Source organism: Trachemys scripta, chromosome 8, assembly GCF_013100865.1.
Source record: "Trachemys scripta elegans isolate TJP31775 chromosome 8, CAS_Tse_1.0, whole genome shotgun sequence".
Classification (NCBI taxonomy): Eukaryota; Metazoa; Chordata; order Testudines; family Emydidae; genus Trachemys; species Trachemys scripta.
The window spans coordinates 90,770,918-90,789,021 of NC_048305.1; the positions used below are offsets into that span (position 1 = coordinate 90,770,918).

Here is an 18,104-nt window from a genome sequence, read left to right on the forward strand (position 1 = left end):
TCCCTCTCAAGTGGATGAATGCTCAGCACTAAAAAAAAGCACCACTTCTTTTAGGAGCCAAACTATCGGTTTGTATTTTTAAAAATCTTGGCTCCGTGGTCATTAATTTCTCCAACAAATGCCACAAGTAAAGTATTACTAACTTAACTGAAGTTTATGAACTATTGCAGAGTCACAGCACAAAGACAGTTAACCAGATTCATGATGCAGGAAGCATATCCTCTTTCATACATAGGTTGTGGGGAAGTTTAGGCTTGAAATTAGACGAAGGTTTCTGACCATCAGAGGGGTGAAATATTGGAACAGCCTTCCGAGGGAAACGGTGGGGGCGAAGGACCTGTCTGGTTTTAAGATTAAGTTAGATAAGTTTATGGAGGGAATGGTTTAATGGAAAAACATGATTTTAGCCAAGGAATACCGAGCCATGGCAGGTAAACAGTATAATGGCTAACAAGGGTCAGGCTGGAGACTCTTGCCTACATACTCGGGGTATTGCTGATCGCCATATTTGGGGTCGGGAAGGAATTTTCCTCCAGGGTAGATTGGCAGAGGTCCTGGAGGTTTTTCGCCTTCCTCCACAGCATGGGGCAGGGATCACTAGCAGGAGGGTTTTCTGCCAATTGAAGTCACTAGGCCACAGGATTTGGGGACTTCAACAGCAGAGTCAAGGGAAGGGGTAGGGACGGTTTTGTGGCCTGCAGCATGCAAGGGGTCAGACCAGATGATCATAATGGTCCCTTCTGACCTTAAAGTCTATGAGTCTATGTTTTCTAAACTCTTAAGTGGACTTTATAAACAAGTTTACAAGCCAGTGAACAACTAGTTACACATTTTCTGTGTTAATAAGTGTTATCTAGTACAACAGTCAGACCAATAAGGTTTATATAAAACTGTTTACTCTCAAATCATGATTTAAAGACTTCAGTAACTCAGCCAGAGATTGTATGTCTATTTTTAGGAGTGGGTGGGCAATGCGCAGGAGGTCAGATTAGATTATCATGGTGGTCCCTTCTTGCCTTAAAGTCTATAATACTTGCTACCTTTAAGAGAAGCAAGTTACCAGATTACATTCTCTGACCTCAAAACTTGTGGCACTCAGGGTGGCTTCCTTATACAGCCAACCTACACTTGGCACGATCTTTTCTAGGTAAGAAGGATAACTCATGACTTGCAGAAATCATCCATAAACATCCAGAGCTGAACACAAGCTCCATCAGAGAGAAGGAAAGATCATCCCAAACTTCCCCTCAGTATTGTGGTAGATTTTAACAAGTGGTCTCTGAGCCATCCTCCCCACTTCTGATTGACATTAGTGTAAATAGATTTACATGACAAAATAGTCATTACAATAGATTGTTAGAGAAATACTCTTTTGAAGGGATGTGTGCCAGTCTTTCCTTTATGTGGCAGCCTTATTACCAAGCTGTTAGCTACCTACATAATGGAATGGATATGGCAAGTCACATTATTTCATTTAACTGGCGAACTTGGCTGAAGTTTCAAGAGTCCATCAGGATCCAAGCACCAACAGGTAAAGTTAATTATGAGGAGACTGAAAGAGTTCAAAAGAGCCAGAGAAGTATTAGAAGCTGGTTATTTACAGCTACACAAGGGTTGTTTGTAAAGGGCAAAACAGTTGAATTTACAGTGATGAGAGGTACCAGCTTGCCTGCCCTGGAGGATTATCTTTTCAATCCACTAAACAAGCAAAGCATGGGCAGTAATAGTGAAAGGTTTCTCCTGAACTGCCATGCCAGTGCGGCTCAGCACTGGGGTTATGATCACCCCTAGATGCAAGACAGTCATTTGGGATCCATGCTCATTCAAACCTTAATTTCTCTGAGGAGACCACCTATGAGGGGCTTGTGAAGTAGACACCCACATATTAGGCATTGGGCTGAAACCAATTTATGTCACATAGGCCAAAACACCACTGACAGCTAACTACTTTCAGTCCCTTCTAGAGGAAAGTCTAAGACAAGCCACAGCTCCAGGATCAGAGAGCTTGCAGCTCAAATCTGAAATGGGTCAAAGTCAGACATTGGATTCCTAACTGCCTGAAGTTTGGATTTTGAATCCCTACATTGGTTTACCCAGTCATACAGAGATGAAAGAGAGATCTGGACAAGGAATTTTGGCTGAGGCCCGATCTTTTCTGCCTTTCTTCCCCCTCAGAGGGGGAAGTGTGGCCATCCAGCTGGTGGACACAATTGGGAGTAAAAGACTCCTAGTCTAATCACAACTGTTCCATGGCAAGTCACTATCTACCTCACAAGAGTGTAGAAAGGATTGAGGATTGTGGAGAACTTTGAGAATGAGAAGAGATGAGTAACCTGAGCCACATTCAAACCAGTGACTAACCGATGAAAGAATCGGCAGCCTGTACTCGAGGGTGGATGGCTCAGGTCACTAATAACTATTTGAGTATATTTTTCCCACCCTAATTAGAAGTGGGCCCCAAACCTGAAGAGCAAGTATAAACCTCACCTGTGAACTCTGGAATGGAATCTGACTAAACTGCCTCAAACCCAAACTGGATGACTCAGGCCCCTCTTTTACATCAAGATTTATTGTTCTCCAACATACTCAGATAACATACTCCAACTTCTCATGTTGTACTATTGCTAACTTGACTGTTAATTCAGTACTGTTTAAAAAAAAAAAAAAAAAAAACCAATCCCAGCAGCTTTGTAATGTATCTTTATGACACAGAACCTCGGTTCTACCCTATTTAACCAAGCACCTGAACAGAGATAGCTGACAGAAGCACGTTCATTAATGCTGTCTATTGTCAGTAAGCTTGTTACCTTTTAAGACAAATAACGTTTTAAAGAGATCACGCATAGCTAGACATAGAAAGCAGAAGCAGTGAGTTGAATGATGCAATTAAAGTAAGAGACATAGACGAGCCACTCACTTGGAGGATATTTGACTCTCACAAACCAGAAAAATTCAGAAACATGCAGCCTTTTGGCAGAAAATTAAACTTGAGTTTTAATAACCCCATTATACAAATAACCTGTGAAGGACTCATGATTCTGCATTCTTCCACAGATGGGTGTCTATTACAATGTTCAAGCCTTTAATTTGATGGAAAGGACTCAATCCTGCATAATTAAGTACCATCTGAAGTCAAGACGAATGGAGGGTGATCAGCAACACAGATGGAACCACTTGTAGCCATCTCTCTACTCACCCAGCTCCTTGCTGTTGTAAGGATGTCTTCTTCAATACAGATGCATTTTCACTCTCAATGTTCATTATGTTCAGCACTTTGCAGGATCTGATCTTTATTGACTAATTGAGGAAATGAAGGCCTCAAAGATGACTAAGAACAACAGTTCTAACAGAGTGGCCAGTAAACATTACAGATATAAAAAATATTCTGGCTTTTTTCTATAGCTACTTCAGATCACAGGATAGTTCCAGCTGAGCTCCATCTCCTTACACTGCGGGTTCTTTATTGGACAGATAATTGAACAGTTAGAAATCCAGATGGCATCAGATTCTTAGCATGGGTAGAACCATCCCCTCTAGTTTTAAAAGCAGGACTAGAAATGTTGTTGTTTGGAAAGAGTTTCCATCCAGATCAAGCAAGACTAAGGTAATACACAACAAGACAGGCTTCTCAGCATATTGGCCAGAACAGATTTAAGAGTCTCTTTACTCTTAAAGCTGAATTTTCTTTCAATAGCACAACCATTTAGTAAGCAGGATGTTGATTAACATGTATACCTAAACCAGTGCTGGCAGGTGTGCCATCAGAGATGTTATAGTTCAACTTCAACACCATGTAGTTCTGACAAAATAGCGCAATCAGCCTTTTGATTGAGACCTAGCTCTTCTTGTGGAGAAGTAAAATATAATCACAGTACTTTGGGTAAAAATAGGAGTGCCATCTCCAGTGTGTTGGTCAAGCTCCCCCTAGTTGTTGTATTAGTCTTCATTTCCTGAACTGTATAGTGTCATGCACTTTAACAGCTGCTGCTTGACACCCAGAAGCGTCTGCATTTCAATGGTAGGTGGAACAAACACCTTACCTGCATTGCATAGTAGTTGTAGGAGATCCTTGGATTAAAATTCCTATAGGAAAGGTTTCTTGGAAGCAAAAAAGATTGTCACCACCTAAAACATGAACCAAGTGGTACCGAATAAAGATTTGGAATGGGAATACACAGGGCCAAGTTCAGACTAGCTTACTCTAGGGATGGCTTTAGCTAGCACATGGTATTCGTGTAAAGGAAAAGGTAAGAACTGAAACATAGTTCAGGAAAGGCTAATAATTTAGGCCCCAATCTTGCCAAGATTTATGCAAATGAATAGTCCCATTGAACTAGTAATGCATAGAGAGCAGCAGTGCTTTTCGTTTGCTGTAGTATTGTCCCATCCCCTTTTGTAAGCCTCCACAGAAACAGTTCGTTTGTATGCAGGTACTTTTCCTTTTTTAAAAAAAAAATTGCAGTTAAACTTTTAAAATAGACAATTTGGCTTTGCTGGATTAAAGTCATTAAGAACTTGGCCTTAAAAGACCCAACCATAGGAAAAATGTATTTCTTCATAGAGTTGAAGGCTATGAAGGAACAATTAGATCATGACAGGCCACGAATTCTTGTGCATTAGGGTTTGTCTGCACAGCAAGCTACAGTGTGAATCTACAGCACACATGAATTCCACACTCTAACAGACCACGTGGACCCTGCTATGCACACTAAGAGTGCCAGAGAACTTTTGAGTTATGGAACTTTTACTATGTGGCAGCAGAGTCCACATGGCCAGTTAGCATACAGCAAGATGGCACACTGAGTTACTCCCTGGCTTGCGGCACACTCACCCCATCAAGTGGACAAGTCACTAGTGATTCATAATTTTTAAATCTCCCCCTCTACTATTCCCTCCCTACCCTCACACACTTGAGTCCCCCTCCCCCCACACACACACCCCCCACACACACCCTTAGTGTTGCAACAGTATGTTTATCTGACCTGGATTTCCCTGGTTTTGAAATCTAGCCATCTTTAAAATAGTACTTTGATGACAATCCAGCTATATGAGTATTTCTCCAATTTGAGGAATTAATTCTTCCTATCAATGTAAGGGGCAGCACTTATTATCTAACAACTACAGCACAGCCTGTAGGTCACATATTAAAAAAATACTCAACTGAAAAAAGTTCACACTGCTGTCTGAATGTTATACCTACTTTTGTTACAAAACAACTGAAAGTTGAGGGGCACAACATTTCTCTGTTTCCATTTTATGCACTTAAGGGTTGTGTATATTCAGTTTCACTGTTCCCCCTGTACAGTGAGTCAGTTTCCTCTCTGGGTAGGACTTTCAGAGTAAGAGGAGAAAACAATATTTTGGGGAAAAAGAGAACTGATTGCCTAACCATAAAAGTCAACAGAGTAATTTGGGGGCCAGTGTAAGGTATTTTTCAATTCACTTCTTAAAGTTCATTGTATTGTCATAGCACCAGTCATGGACCAGGGCCCCACTGTGCTAGGAGCTGTACAAAACACAGAACCAAAACGCTGGCCATGCTCCAAAGAGCTTAGACTCAGTCTACTTATAACACGACAGATGGATGCAACGGGCCAGGGAAGCACAAGGAAACAGTGAGAATACTAATTAGGGCATGGCTACACTTGCGAGTTAGAGCGCATTAAAGCAGCCCCGGGCGCCCTAACTCACGACGTGTCCACACTGGCAAGGCATGTAGAGAGCCCGGACTCCGCGGCTGGAGTGCTCCTGGTAATCCACTTCCACAAGAGGCATAACGCTTGGTGCGCCCTGACTGGAGTGCCGCAGCGGCAGTGTGGACACTGATGCAGCCTTGAGATCTCAGCCGTCCGTGTTATCACCAGCAGAGAGACTCCAAAGAATTAGGAAGACGCCATGTTGAAGTAAAGAAGACATGCTGCATGAAGTAATGCAGAAGTCCCTTCATGAAAATCAAAAAGCTCAGGAGCGGAGGGAGAGTGAAAGGAAGTTCCGCCAGCAGAATGCGGAGCGCCGGCAGCAAAGCACGGTGCACCGGCACCAAAGCAGGGAGCAGCTGATAAGCATCATGGAGCGCCAAGCGGACTTGATCCAGGCACTCGTAGCCATGCAGGCGGAGCACTACCATACCCACCCCTCCCTGTAGCCCTTGTCCCAAAACTCTTTCCCTTGTGCCCCCATGTCACCTCCAACCCACTTTCTCCAACATCCGCGTTCTTATCACCACCAGCTGCCTCCAACACCTGTAGCTTCACCATCCAGCCCTGCAAACTATGACCCTTACCCACTGCACTCAACCCCTATCACCATGCAGTATAACCATCCTGAAGCGCAGCACTCATTGCACAGCACTCCAGACAGGAAGGCTGAGTATGATAACACGACATATGCAAATCTGTGATTGAACCGCTCCCCACCCCACCCCCTTGCCCTTTCTGTTTCTCAAGTGTTTCTTTTCAATAAATGGCTTTTTTGGCTCTGAAAACATTCTTTATTATTGCATTAAGTAAAAGAAACCTTAGCCCAGGAAAGCAACAGACACTGCAAGTCAGCATAGCAAACACAGATTCATACTAACATGGGAACCACTGCACTTTGCTCCCGTGCAGGGCACCAAACATTACTGGTGGCTTTCAGCCTCAAATTGCTCCCTCAAGGCATCCCTAATCCTTGCAGCCCCATGCTGGGCCAATCTAATAGCCCTGCTCTCTGGCTGTTCAAATTCAGCCTCCAGGTGTTAAACCTCCGAGTTCCATGCCTGAGTGAATCTTTCACCCTTCCCTTCACAAATGTTATGGAGGGTACAGCACGCGGATAACCGCGGGGATGCTATCATCGGCCAAGTCCAGCTTCCCATACAGTGCGCGCCATCAACCCTTTAAATGGCCAAAAACACACTCCACAGTCATTCTGCACCAGCTCAGCCTGTTGTTGAACTGCTCCTTGCTGCTGTCAAGGCTCCCTGTGTAGGGTTTCATGAGCCGTTGCATTAAAGGGTAAGCAGGGTCTCCAAGGATCACAATGGGCATTTCGACTTCTCCTACAGTGATCTTCTGGTCTGGGAAAAAATGTCCCGTCTTGCAGCTTCCTGAACTTTCCTGAACTGAACAGCCAAGTGTTCCGAAAGATGCGTGCATCATGCACCTTTCCAGGCAGCCTGCGTTAATGTCAATGAAACGCCCATGGTGATCCACAAGCGCCTGGAGAAACATGTAGAAATATCGCTTTTGGTTAACGTATTCAGAGGCTAGGTGGGCTGGTGCCAGAATTGGAATATGCATGCCATCTATCGCCCCTCCACAGTTAGGGAAACCCATTTGTGCAAAGCCAGCCACAATGTCATGCACGTTACCCGGAGTCACGGTTCTTCTGAGCAGGATGCAATTAATGGCCCTGCAAACTTGCATCAACACGATTCCAACGGTCGACTTTCCCACTCCAAACTGGTTAGCAACTGACCGGTAGCTGTCTGGTGTTGCCAGCTTCCAGACTGCAATAGCCACCCGCTTCTCCACTGGCAGAGCAGCTCTCAATGTCGTGTCCTTGCGCCGCAGGGTGGGGACAAGCATATCACACAGTCCCATGGAAGTGGCTTTTCTCATCCCGAAAGTTCTGCAGCCACTACTCGTCATCCCAGACTTGCATGATGATGTGATCCCACCACTCAGTGCTGGTTTCCTCCAAAAGCGGCGTTCCATGGTGGTGAGCATGTCTGTGAATGCCAAAAGCAATCTCGCGTCATACGCGTTACGCGAGACGATATCTTCGGACTCCTAACTCTGAGTTTGAATCTTAAGGAGTAACTTGACTGCCAAACGTGACATGCTGGTGAGACCCATCAGCATATTCCTCAGCACTTCGGGCTCCATTCCCGCAGACGGAAAGGGAAGAGAGCGTGCAATACAAAAAAGTTGAAAGATGGCGCCAAATGTGGACCGAAGCACGGGGATTGCTGGGATGCGAAGCGATGCATCACGGGGTGTGGGACAGGAGCCAGAAGGCCCCGCACCCCTCGCCCACTTCCCACAAACCACAGTGCCAGAATGGGAAGAGGTGCTCTGTGGGATAGCTGCCCATAATGCACCGCTCCCAATGCCGCTGCAAGTGCCGCAAATGTGGCCACGCCAGTGCACTTGCAGCTGACAATGTGGACACACTGCAGCAATTTCCATACTATGCTCTCCGAGGGCTGGTTTAACTCACAGCGCTCTACATCTGCAAGTGTAGCCATGCCCTTAGTGTAACAGGCAGCAGTCTTAGCATATAAGATGCCAAAGTTGGCTGTATCCATTTAAATTACAACTAGCACAAGACCGCTTTTAATGCCAATGAAGTCAAAGCTCTCAGGAATGTAAACTGGACATGGAAACTGCAGGCATCCCACATCTTCCTGTCCCTCTAATTTTTAGTTACCTCAGTAAGAATACTTCAGGGGAAACTCACACCTCTGCTCCTGCACAGAATTACATCTCCAGTGAGGCCAGCAGTTCCAGATTGAAACCCAACAAGAACTGCTGCACACTTATCCATTCCAAATGGTTCCTGGGCACCACGAGTTCTGTGCTGTTGTGCAGGAGCTCCAGTGTGAACCTCTTGAGGGAGGAGAAGAAACTCACATTGAAAGGGAAGAAGTGTGACAACGGAAGAAGGAAAGGAGACTGGATTGAAGAAGGAACAGAAACTCAAAATGGGAAGGGGGGGGGGAGAATAAGGTGGTAGAGGGAAAGATAGGCAAAAATAAGAGGAAGTGGAAAAGGGATGTGAACAGTCTACCGTAAGAGGAAAAATACTGAGATCTAGGCAAGGCCTACAGTAGAAACTTTTGCTAGTGTATCAACATTGGTTAGGTCTGCAGTGTTTTCTGCACCATCAAAGCCCTAGTGCAGATGCAATTATAGCTGCATAAAGATGCTTGTACCAGTATAGCTAATTATGCTCAGGAAACCGGTACAATTAAGCTATACCAGCAAAAGCATTTTTGCCAGTATAAGCAGTGTTAATGCTAGGAGGGTTTGCCTGCACAGGTACCAGAAAACCTCTTCTAGTGTAGATCTAGCCCTAGAGAAGCGAGGCAAGAGAAAGAAGGAAGAGATAGAGGAATAAAAGAATGCTATTGCTAATTCAAGTGGTATTTACATAATTACCCACCTTCACACCTGAAAGTGAATAGCTAATATTGATACCCAAAGAAATAGATTCTGGGATCTTCACTGAAAATTCTATACAGGGGTGATAAGTAGCCCCTAGCTTGCGTGCACTGAGCATACTCCACTGCTCTGTTAATGAGGGGGAAAATGAACTCCCCCAAACAGACACCACTGAAATTCAACCCCTGGCTCTGTTAGTCTTTTCATTATGAAGCCTGTTTCTGAAGGGTTCACAACTTGGCCATAAACACTGGCTCTGAGATGAAACGGCATATAAAAGGCTTCATTCCTAAAGTGAATATTTTCTTTTATAAGCTACAATGCCAGTTTACCATTTATATGTTAGAGGAAGAAATGGCACAAGTTTTTATTTTAGAAAAAATAAAAATACTTCCAGAAGCAACCAAGTTTGAACCAGTTCCATAATGCCTAGCTCTAAGAAGCCCAAATTATTTCCCCTGCCTAGAGCTGGGAGAACTATGAGGGGCATGACACTGTCAAGATCTTTTCCCATGCCTCTAGTTGCCTTGCAACCCATGTTTCACTGCAGACTTTTCTGTTAGTATGAACTAACTCACTCCACTACATAGGAGATAAGCTGACAGGTTCATGTGGTCACAGCTACCGGTCATACCCCAGCACCATCCTCCACCCTGAAAAAAGAACCAGAGAGAAGTTTCTGCTGCCACAGATGGAGCCCACTCTACAGCACAGCTCCACAGTACAGTACACTTCACTGCACAGATGTGCCATAACCTGCCCCCATGCAGCAGAACCGCACTGGTTCCACTGCCTTTCAAGCCATATGTGCCTGTAGAGGGGATGATGAGATTTAAGCTTTAGCATTTAAAACTAAGCAGACAACCCAGCTGAGATATTTGTACACTACATGAGTAGGGAGCTATTTTTCACAATGAATTATGAATTGAGGATACGTAATATTTGTACTCAGATAAAACTAGTGTGCAATATTTCCCCCCAAAACACAGCTAATAGTGGATGAATGGGCACACAATTATTTATACTGGCTTCTTCTGAACCTCAATTACTATGTATGCAAGAATCACTATTAACTTTTCAGAGAAAACTATTTTAAAAAAAGTTAATTGTGTGGATTTAAACATGAAAACCAGGAAGTTACAATTTTTCACACCATGAAAAAAAAACAGGCAGCATACATGGTGAACAGTACATTTTAAAAGTTTTAATTGTATTCACTGATATTAATAACACTGATAAGAAAAGCATCCCTTTAAACTGCAGGGCTGTACTTACTACGGCAGGAAAAAACAGTGAGTGAACTTAACGCCTGTGTATTGCAAATTGTGCAAGGAGGCACAATTGCCTCCTGTTATGGATAATTTGTTGCAGTTTTCATTAACCAAGAACTCTATTGTTTTTGTAGTTTTTTTTAAAAAAACAAGATCCATAATGTTATAGAGGTTGGCGTCCTAACTAGATTAAAGATTGGTCAGCCTCATCACGCACCATATTAGTAGACAAAGACTACATAACAACCTAACAAACGTAAAGAATTTGTTGTTAGGTGCTGTTTCTCTTCACTCCAGATTACATGGTACAAGTGGGTTATGCAATGCACTGAGCAACACATACACAAGCCTGTGCCGACTGGCTTCTTGAGCGCCGGTTGCTAGCCAGCGGCGAGATCATTTTGCAAAGGGCCCAATTTCATGGCACAATTCCCCTCTCGGGACAAACAGCGTTTAGGATCATCTGCCCCGATTGATCCCTGAGCCATTCCGCCTTGCGGTTCGCTAGCCCAGATGGTCTGCAACAGACGGCGCCTCCTGCATGCACGGAAACACGTAGGCGCCCCTGGCTGAGCAGATCCTCAACTTACCGCTCTTTGCCCTGATGTTCTCCCGTAAGAAGTGCCCGCTGGAAAGGTGCTGGAGCCCGAAGTTCTCGGCAATTCTCTGGCACACGGTCCCTTTGCCAGAGCCCGGGGGACCCAGCACGACGGCTCGCAGGAGTTTGGAAGCCATCGCAGCCGCTCACGCACTCAGAGCTCCCCGCTGATCCCTACGGAGCGACAGCGACCCCGGCAAAGTTACAGAGCAGCAGTGGCCGGGGAAGGAGCAGGTCCCCCCCGCACCCGTTCCCGATCAGAGCGGGCTGGGGCAGAGACCGCCGAGCCCCGCCAGCGCCAGGCCCGACATCTCCACCCAGCAACCCCGAAGTTACAGCGGAGACGCTGGCAAATCGTGCGGGGGAAGCGGGGGGCTCTTTGCACGTGGGCAATTCTCCCCAGCTGCCTGCGGGATTAGCCTCCAACGCGCCGTGTAACTGAGTTCCTGGGGCTCCTTAGGGACCCCCGCCGATGTCGGTACTGCTTGTAAGGGGGACGGGGGATCCTCCTTCCCACCCACCCTGATTGCACCCACGGCGCTTCTAAAGAGCCACCTTCCTCGGGAGGGAAACTCAACTCACTAATTCTTAGGGGGAGTGGGGAGGGGACGGGGGAAACTCCTGCAATATGGCGTTTAAAAAATGTGCGAGGGGTTGTCCCATAACACGCTACTGACCCAACATAGCGCACAGCAGGCTGCCCCTCCGCCTCGCCTGTGCCTTTAAGCGAAAGCGTGGCGGCTGGGTCCCTTTGCAAATGCAAGCCCCAGCCCCGGGAGCGGGAGCAGCCGCGCGCGCTAGCTTGCTTCGGGCGCTCGCGTTCGCCCGCCCCAGCACTCACAACAGCAGAGAAGACGGCGGCCAGTGGCAAGCTGTCACAAACCCAGCCCCGCCCCCAGAGGGCCTGGCGCAATGGGATTTGTAGTCCTATTGGTGCGCCTCTCCCACGCCCAACAGCAAACTGAACCGCCCACAAGGACTACAAATCCCAGCCAACCACACCAGCCAGCCGGCTTCCCTCCCCGCGCCCTGTATGAATCTCTTGGGGCTACGGCAGGGGTTCTCAAACTGGGGTTTGGGACCCCTCTGGTTATTACATGGGGGGTTGTGAGCATCAGTCTCCACCCCAAACCCTGCTTTGCCTCCAGCATTTATAATGGTGTTAAATAGATTTAAAAGTGTTTTTAATGTATTCGAGGGGGGTCGCACTCTGTGAAAGGAGTCACCAGTACAAAAGTTTGAGAACCACTGGTCTAGGAGCAACACTTAAGCCCATAAGAAGGGCCATGCTGGGTCAGACCAATGGTCCATCTAGCCCAGCATCCTGTATTCTGACAGTGGCCAGTGCCAGATGCTTCAGAGGGAATGAAGAGAACAGGGCAATTTATTGACTGACCCATCCCCTGATGTCCAATCCCAGCTTCTGACTGTCAGAGGCTTTAGGATACTGGAGCTAAGTTGGCATCGTTGACCACCTTGGCTAAGAGCCATTGATGGACCTGCCCTCCATGAATTTACCTATTTCTTTTTTGAACTCACTTTTGTCCTTCACACCATCTCCTGGCAATGAGTTACACAGGTTGATTGTGTGTTATGTGAAGAAATACTTTCTTATATTGCCTATTTAATACTTACCTGCTGCTTATTTAATAACTCTTAACTGGGTGCCCGTGGGGTTGTCATTAACCCATAGAAACTCAGAGGAGGAGTCTGGGGTGGGGGGAAATCTACATTTAAAGGCAATTTTTAAAGGGTACCACTCCCACAATATTGTGTAAGTGGCCCAAAATCATGCATTTGCCTTACAGTGTGTAAACTTGCTTATGGTTACTCTTTCAAAACATAATTTTTTTCTTAATCAAATGCTTTTTAGCAACTCCAGGCCATGAGACATTAGGCACCAAATTAGGGTATGTCTCTTAAAGTACAGAACTCAAAAAAAAAAAAATTAAAAAAAAATGGAGATATCCCATCTCCTAGAACTGGAAGGGACCTTGAAAGGTCATTGAGTCCAGCCCCCTGCCTTCACTAGCAGGACCAAGTACTGATTTTGCCCCAGATCCCCAAGTGGCCCCCTCAAGGATTGAACTCACAACCCTGGGTTTAGCAGGCCAATGCTCAAACCACTGAGCTATCCCTCCCCCCCTAAGGGATTCATTCACACACTTCATCATTGAAAGCTAGTAGATATAGTACACTGGAACAGAATGTTACCACAGGGACTATTATGAAAATAGCTGTTACGAAAGTGATTTTGCAGACTATGGTTATTGTGTGTGTAGAACATGTGCGCACACACAAAATATTTATAATGTAGCAGACTTGCCAAGTCTCATTCAGTTGGGAGAGATACTCCCTTGTTTTGAATGGTTTATAAAGGGAAACTGACAAGTTCCAAAATTACACTTTTTAAAAGCAAATATCTTACTAGTGTTACTAATAACTGTATGGTTAAAACTGAAGGATATTTTTAAATATAACATTTCCCACCTTTGCTGCTTGTTGATTCCTCCTTCTGCTTGGACAATGAAAACCGACTAGTCAGGTGACTTTCTGGTTTGATGCACTAGCATAATGCTGCAGTATCTGGTAACATGCTTCATGTTCACACACAGAAATGTTCCCAACATTGTGCAAGTGTTATAAATATCTGTAGTAGACTTCCTTCAAGCCAGGCCAACCATCATGTGGTTCTCCACTCTGCCAATCTCCATCAGTACAGTGCCACTGAAGACAGGAATTATTAGTGTAATAACCCCAAGAGCACAAATAGTCTTCCCACTACTGTCCCATAGTGCACAGGTCAATGCTTAGGTGACATATCTGGTCTGGAGTTAAGCCACTTACCTGTACAAATAATGCTGCACATGCAGGGGTGAAAGTAACTTACCGGTACTCCGGAGTCCTTATGAGGGGGTGGGGCCTCTACCAGAAGAGGCGGGGCCTTTAGAGCCCCAGGCCCTTTAAATTTCCGCTAGGGGAAGCCGATCCACCCCCGTACAGCGCACTGGCTCTTGCCGGTACACCATACCGGGGCGTACCAGCTTACTTTCACCTCTGTGCACATGCAGCTTTTGATTTCAATATGTATTGATGGGGATTTATTTTGCAGGCTCAAGGAATCAGGGAAATAGTTTCTGAGTTCTAATTAATGCCACCACTACTCTTGTTAAAAGTGTGGATAAATCCTAACACGAGGGTGAAAATGTTCATATCTCCCTAGCTCTCCCAGTGTCCCCTCCTCTCTGGGAATCATGGGATCTGGCTTCTATCCCTGGCTTTGTCATGGACTTGCTCTGTGACCTGGGGCCTTAGTTTTCCCATTTGTAAATGGGAAATTAATACTTACCCACCTTTGTAAAGTGCTTGGAGGCCTACAAATGGAAAAGTGATATGGGCCTGAAATTCCCACACTTGCAATGAGCCCATCTCCCAGATCACATAGCTGGAGCAGGTGAGATGCCCAACCTAAAGCTCCTATCTACCCACCAAGAACCCTGTCTGCAGGGGCAGAGGGAGCAGAAAGTATTGAAATCTACAAACTGCTGAATCCTTGGCCTGTGTGGTCTCTTTATTTAGAAGGTCACCTAGCAATAGAGAGGAGACGAGAGATACAGAAAGTGCTACAACAGCACTGAATGCTAACAAGATGGGGAATAATAAAAGCTATTCACTCATAGCTGACAAGGTCCAGTGTGAGATTTCATGGCAAAGGTTAGGAATGGGAGATGTTCTGGTCTGTGGGACAAATCAAGAGTCCAGACTAAATGAAGCAGAAGCAGTAAAGGATTAATTATCCTTAGCTGGTGCCTACTACTTAAAAAAGGAGTCTCATTTGCTTCATTTCATTTGTTTCATTGCTTCTTTCTTGTGACTAGAGTCCAAAGCAAGAAAGTATATACAAAGTTCATCACACAAGGAATCTCAATAATACAGAGCTCCTGCATTCTAGCTTCGGCTCTATTTAATTCTGTTGTCAATTCCCAGCATGCATAGGAATAAAAATGCTTGGCTTTTATGAAGAGAGTGCACTGCATTGTTTTCCTCTTTTACTAAAGAAAACAAGAAGCATCCAGGGGCAGCCAACCAAAGCAAGGCCGGCTTTAGGGGGTAACTCAAGTAGGCTTCTAGGAAGTTTAAGTAAGGGGTGTCATCATAGTTATACATAGGAAAATGTTCATTCCTATCTCCTTAGTATTCCTGATGTGAGCATAGAATTCTGCCTCACCCAGAATTCTGTTTGACCACACATGAGCCCTGAACTCATGCCTTTCAGAGCGGGAAAGGTAGATTCCAGTGGCATGGTGTTGTGAAATGATTATGGTATGTATATTATGATAAAGCATTTCCTGCAAATCCTATTTTTGCTGATACACAATGTCTCATAATAGTTTTGGTTGAACAGCACAAATGGAATCTGGTAGGGATCCTAGTAGGGTATTTTGTTTGTTTTTTTGCCTTATAAAACTGGCTGTCCCCAAGAACAATTAATACAGCATGTACTGGGGAAACTACCAGTTTTTCAAATGGTGTCATGAAAATTTTGGTGGTAGCAGGTCCTCTAATGGAGTGAGAAAGGAATGCAGACGTGCCCATGGTCAACAGCTTTATATTCCCCCATCACTTAGCTCCCTATTATGTTGGGATGAACAAGTTTCCATGGAATCGGAAACATGACTTTGCCATGAAGGTTCTACATAGCTAGTTCAATCCCCTTGCCACTCTGACTGCTGGTATATTCTTTCCTCCATTGACTGCTGTCATGAATTAACATCTGGTGTAGGAGGGTAAGTCTCAAATGTTAACTGACTCAATCAAGTAATTTTGGTCACAATTTTAAGATTTTGTCTAAAGTTTTGGAAATCCTCCAATTAATTTAATATTTTCGGATTTTTAGCAAATTAATAACTGCAAAACAGGTTTTTTAAAGTTTAATCTTTCAGTCAATGGATGGAAACTCAAAGAGCATTGTGCTTGTACATCAGAGCCAAAAAGGTGTCTATCCAAGATAATAGATAGCATAAATGGTGAGAAGTCAATCAGATATTTAACGTTTTCAGTTTTAAATCAGTGGTTAAAGTAAATTGAAAGGGGAGGAGCGATCTCTCACTGACAAAAAAGAAAGGAGGGGGAGCTCTTGGCTTTTAGCAGAAAAAGGAAAGCTGTGTTCTCCCTGTCTCCTCCCCAGGGCTGGATCTAGGGGCAGGCGACCATCTGGGGTGCCAGCCTTGGAGTGGTGTTTTTGTTGTTAATAGAATATTTGAAGTAAAAATGTTTCCGCTATTCCATATGTAGATTCATTTTTCACTAACCTCCTAGAATGTTCTGGACCATTGCAGAATCTCGTAGAACCTTCCCGACTTTTTGAGAACGACATATTCCTTGAACCTCTTAGAATATTGTCAGCCATGCCATCATAGGTATATAAGGGGCGGGGCATCACCAGTGAGATATCAGAAGACGTGAGAGCACACCTACAGTATTGTGAACCTTGTTTTATTGTGTAACTGTGAAAATGTATTTGTGTTTTAAGACTTGAAGAGTGTAACTAGCAACTAATAAAGGACATACTTAATGAGATGCCAGAGATATCTATCGAATCCCTGTCTATGCAACAATATAAAAGAAATACTGTTATTTCTTTTGCCATGCTCAATGTGTAATGTTTGATGACTTTCTAAGACTGCAGAACATAAACTTTTGCTTTCCATAATACTGTCTGTTTTCCCTCGTAGAAAATAAAAGATGCCCCTGAAGAAGCCTTCAGGAGCCCAGTATAGGAACCAAAAAAATCAGTTGCAATCTAGTTTGCAGCAAAGGGCACATTTGATGGGGAAATATCTGAAACACAACAACACAGACTGGGCTTTAGGCATCATCCCAGTGCAGAAGAAATAGAGGAGCAAAGCATAAATGATGGAAGTCCTATTACTAAGGAATTAGCAGATTTACCTGAAGATCAGGAATGGAAATATGAGGAAAGTGATGGAGAATCATCCAGTTTTCATGGCAGTGTAAAGGACAGTGGTAATAAAGAAGAATGTAGTTCACATGAAAATGAGAGTGATGACAAAAAAAATCTGGTTTACATGAAAAGAGAAACAATAAAGAAGAATCAGTCTTGCATGATGACAGATACAGCAGTGACAAAAATTGCACACCACAGATCTATACATCAGATCCCACTTTATGTCCAGCGATCCTAAACTCTGCCAATATTGATCGTACAATTTTGAATGGGCCAGGCAAAATCAAGGATATGATGTTTCCCTTAAATGAGCAGAAGTGACACTTCTCAAGGTCACACTGCAAAAGAGTATGCAAGAATGGTGAGAAACTAAATTGGCATTGGCTAGTTTACTCAAAATCAACTGACAAAGTGTTCAGTTTTTTGTTGCAAAACATTTAATAAGAATGCCAAATTGTTGCTTGCGCTTTCCGAGTACAATTACTGGCATAACTTAGCTGATGCTCTTAAGCAACATGAAAAGTCACCTGGCCATTTTATGTCCTACTCTAAATGGATGGAGGTCGAGTCCAGGCTCAAGCCGAATAAATGCATAGACACAGAAAGCCAGCGCATTATTAATGTAGAAACATAGCATTGGAGGATCTTGCTCGAGCATCTGATATCAATTACCATCTTCCTTGCAAAGAATAATTTGGCTTTCCAGGGTTTGATGGATAAGTTGTTCACTGTACATAACAGTCATTTCCTTGGTTTGGTAGAGTTCCTTGTGTGGAAGCAGAGAAAGAACTGACAGGAAGGGGATTGCAATACATGACAGTTTGTTAGCAAGAGTCAGGCTAACTGTAACCCTAATAACACGAGATTTGTAGAAGCAAGGATTGTGTGAGACGAGTGGGAAAGAACTGTGTGAGAAGTTGTTGTGACCTTCTGTAGATAATGTGCAAACAATATGGGATGTAGACTAAGAGTCTACATTAGTGAGAAAAACAAGATATCAGAATGACCTATGTATAAACAAAATGCAGCTGTTACTTTTCTTTGTCTGTAACAAAAGGTATAAATGTTTGCTGTAATTGTTTACCTGTTGAGAGACCTGCCTAGGAGGGGGAGACCCTGTG

At 44.3% G+C, this 18,104-nt stretch overlaps 1 protein-coding gene across 4 annotated transcripts in view; it reads right to left on the bottom strand.

Annotated features, from left to right (window-relative positions):
* Positions 1 to 18,104, bottom strand: part of AK4 (adenylate kinase 4) — a 70,134-nt gene that overhangs the window by 22,830 nt on the left and 29,200 nt on the right. The window contains exons 1-2 of one of the 4 annotated variants that reach the window (XM_034779125.1): positions 11,693 to 11,846; positions 11,008 to 11,189 (exon numbers count right to left, since the gene is read on the bottom strand). The exons of 2 other annotated variants lie outside the window; for them this stretch is intronic. In XM_034779125.1, the coding sequence (XP_034635016.1) occupies positions 11,008 to 11,152 (145 nt within the window). In that variant the 5' untranslated portion in view covers positions 11,153 to 11,189; positions 11,693 to 11,846. Of the gene's footprint in view, positions 1 to 11,007; positions 11,491 to 11,692; positions 11,847 to 18,104 lie in introns of those variants that run through there. One more of the 4 variants, XM_034779126.1, reaches the window with a different exon arrangement.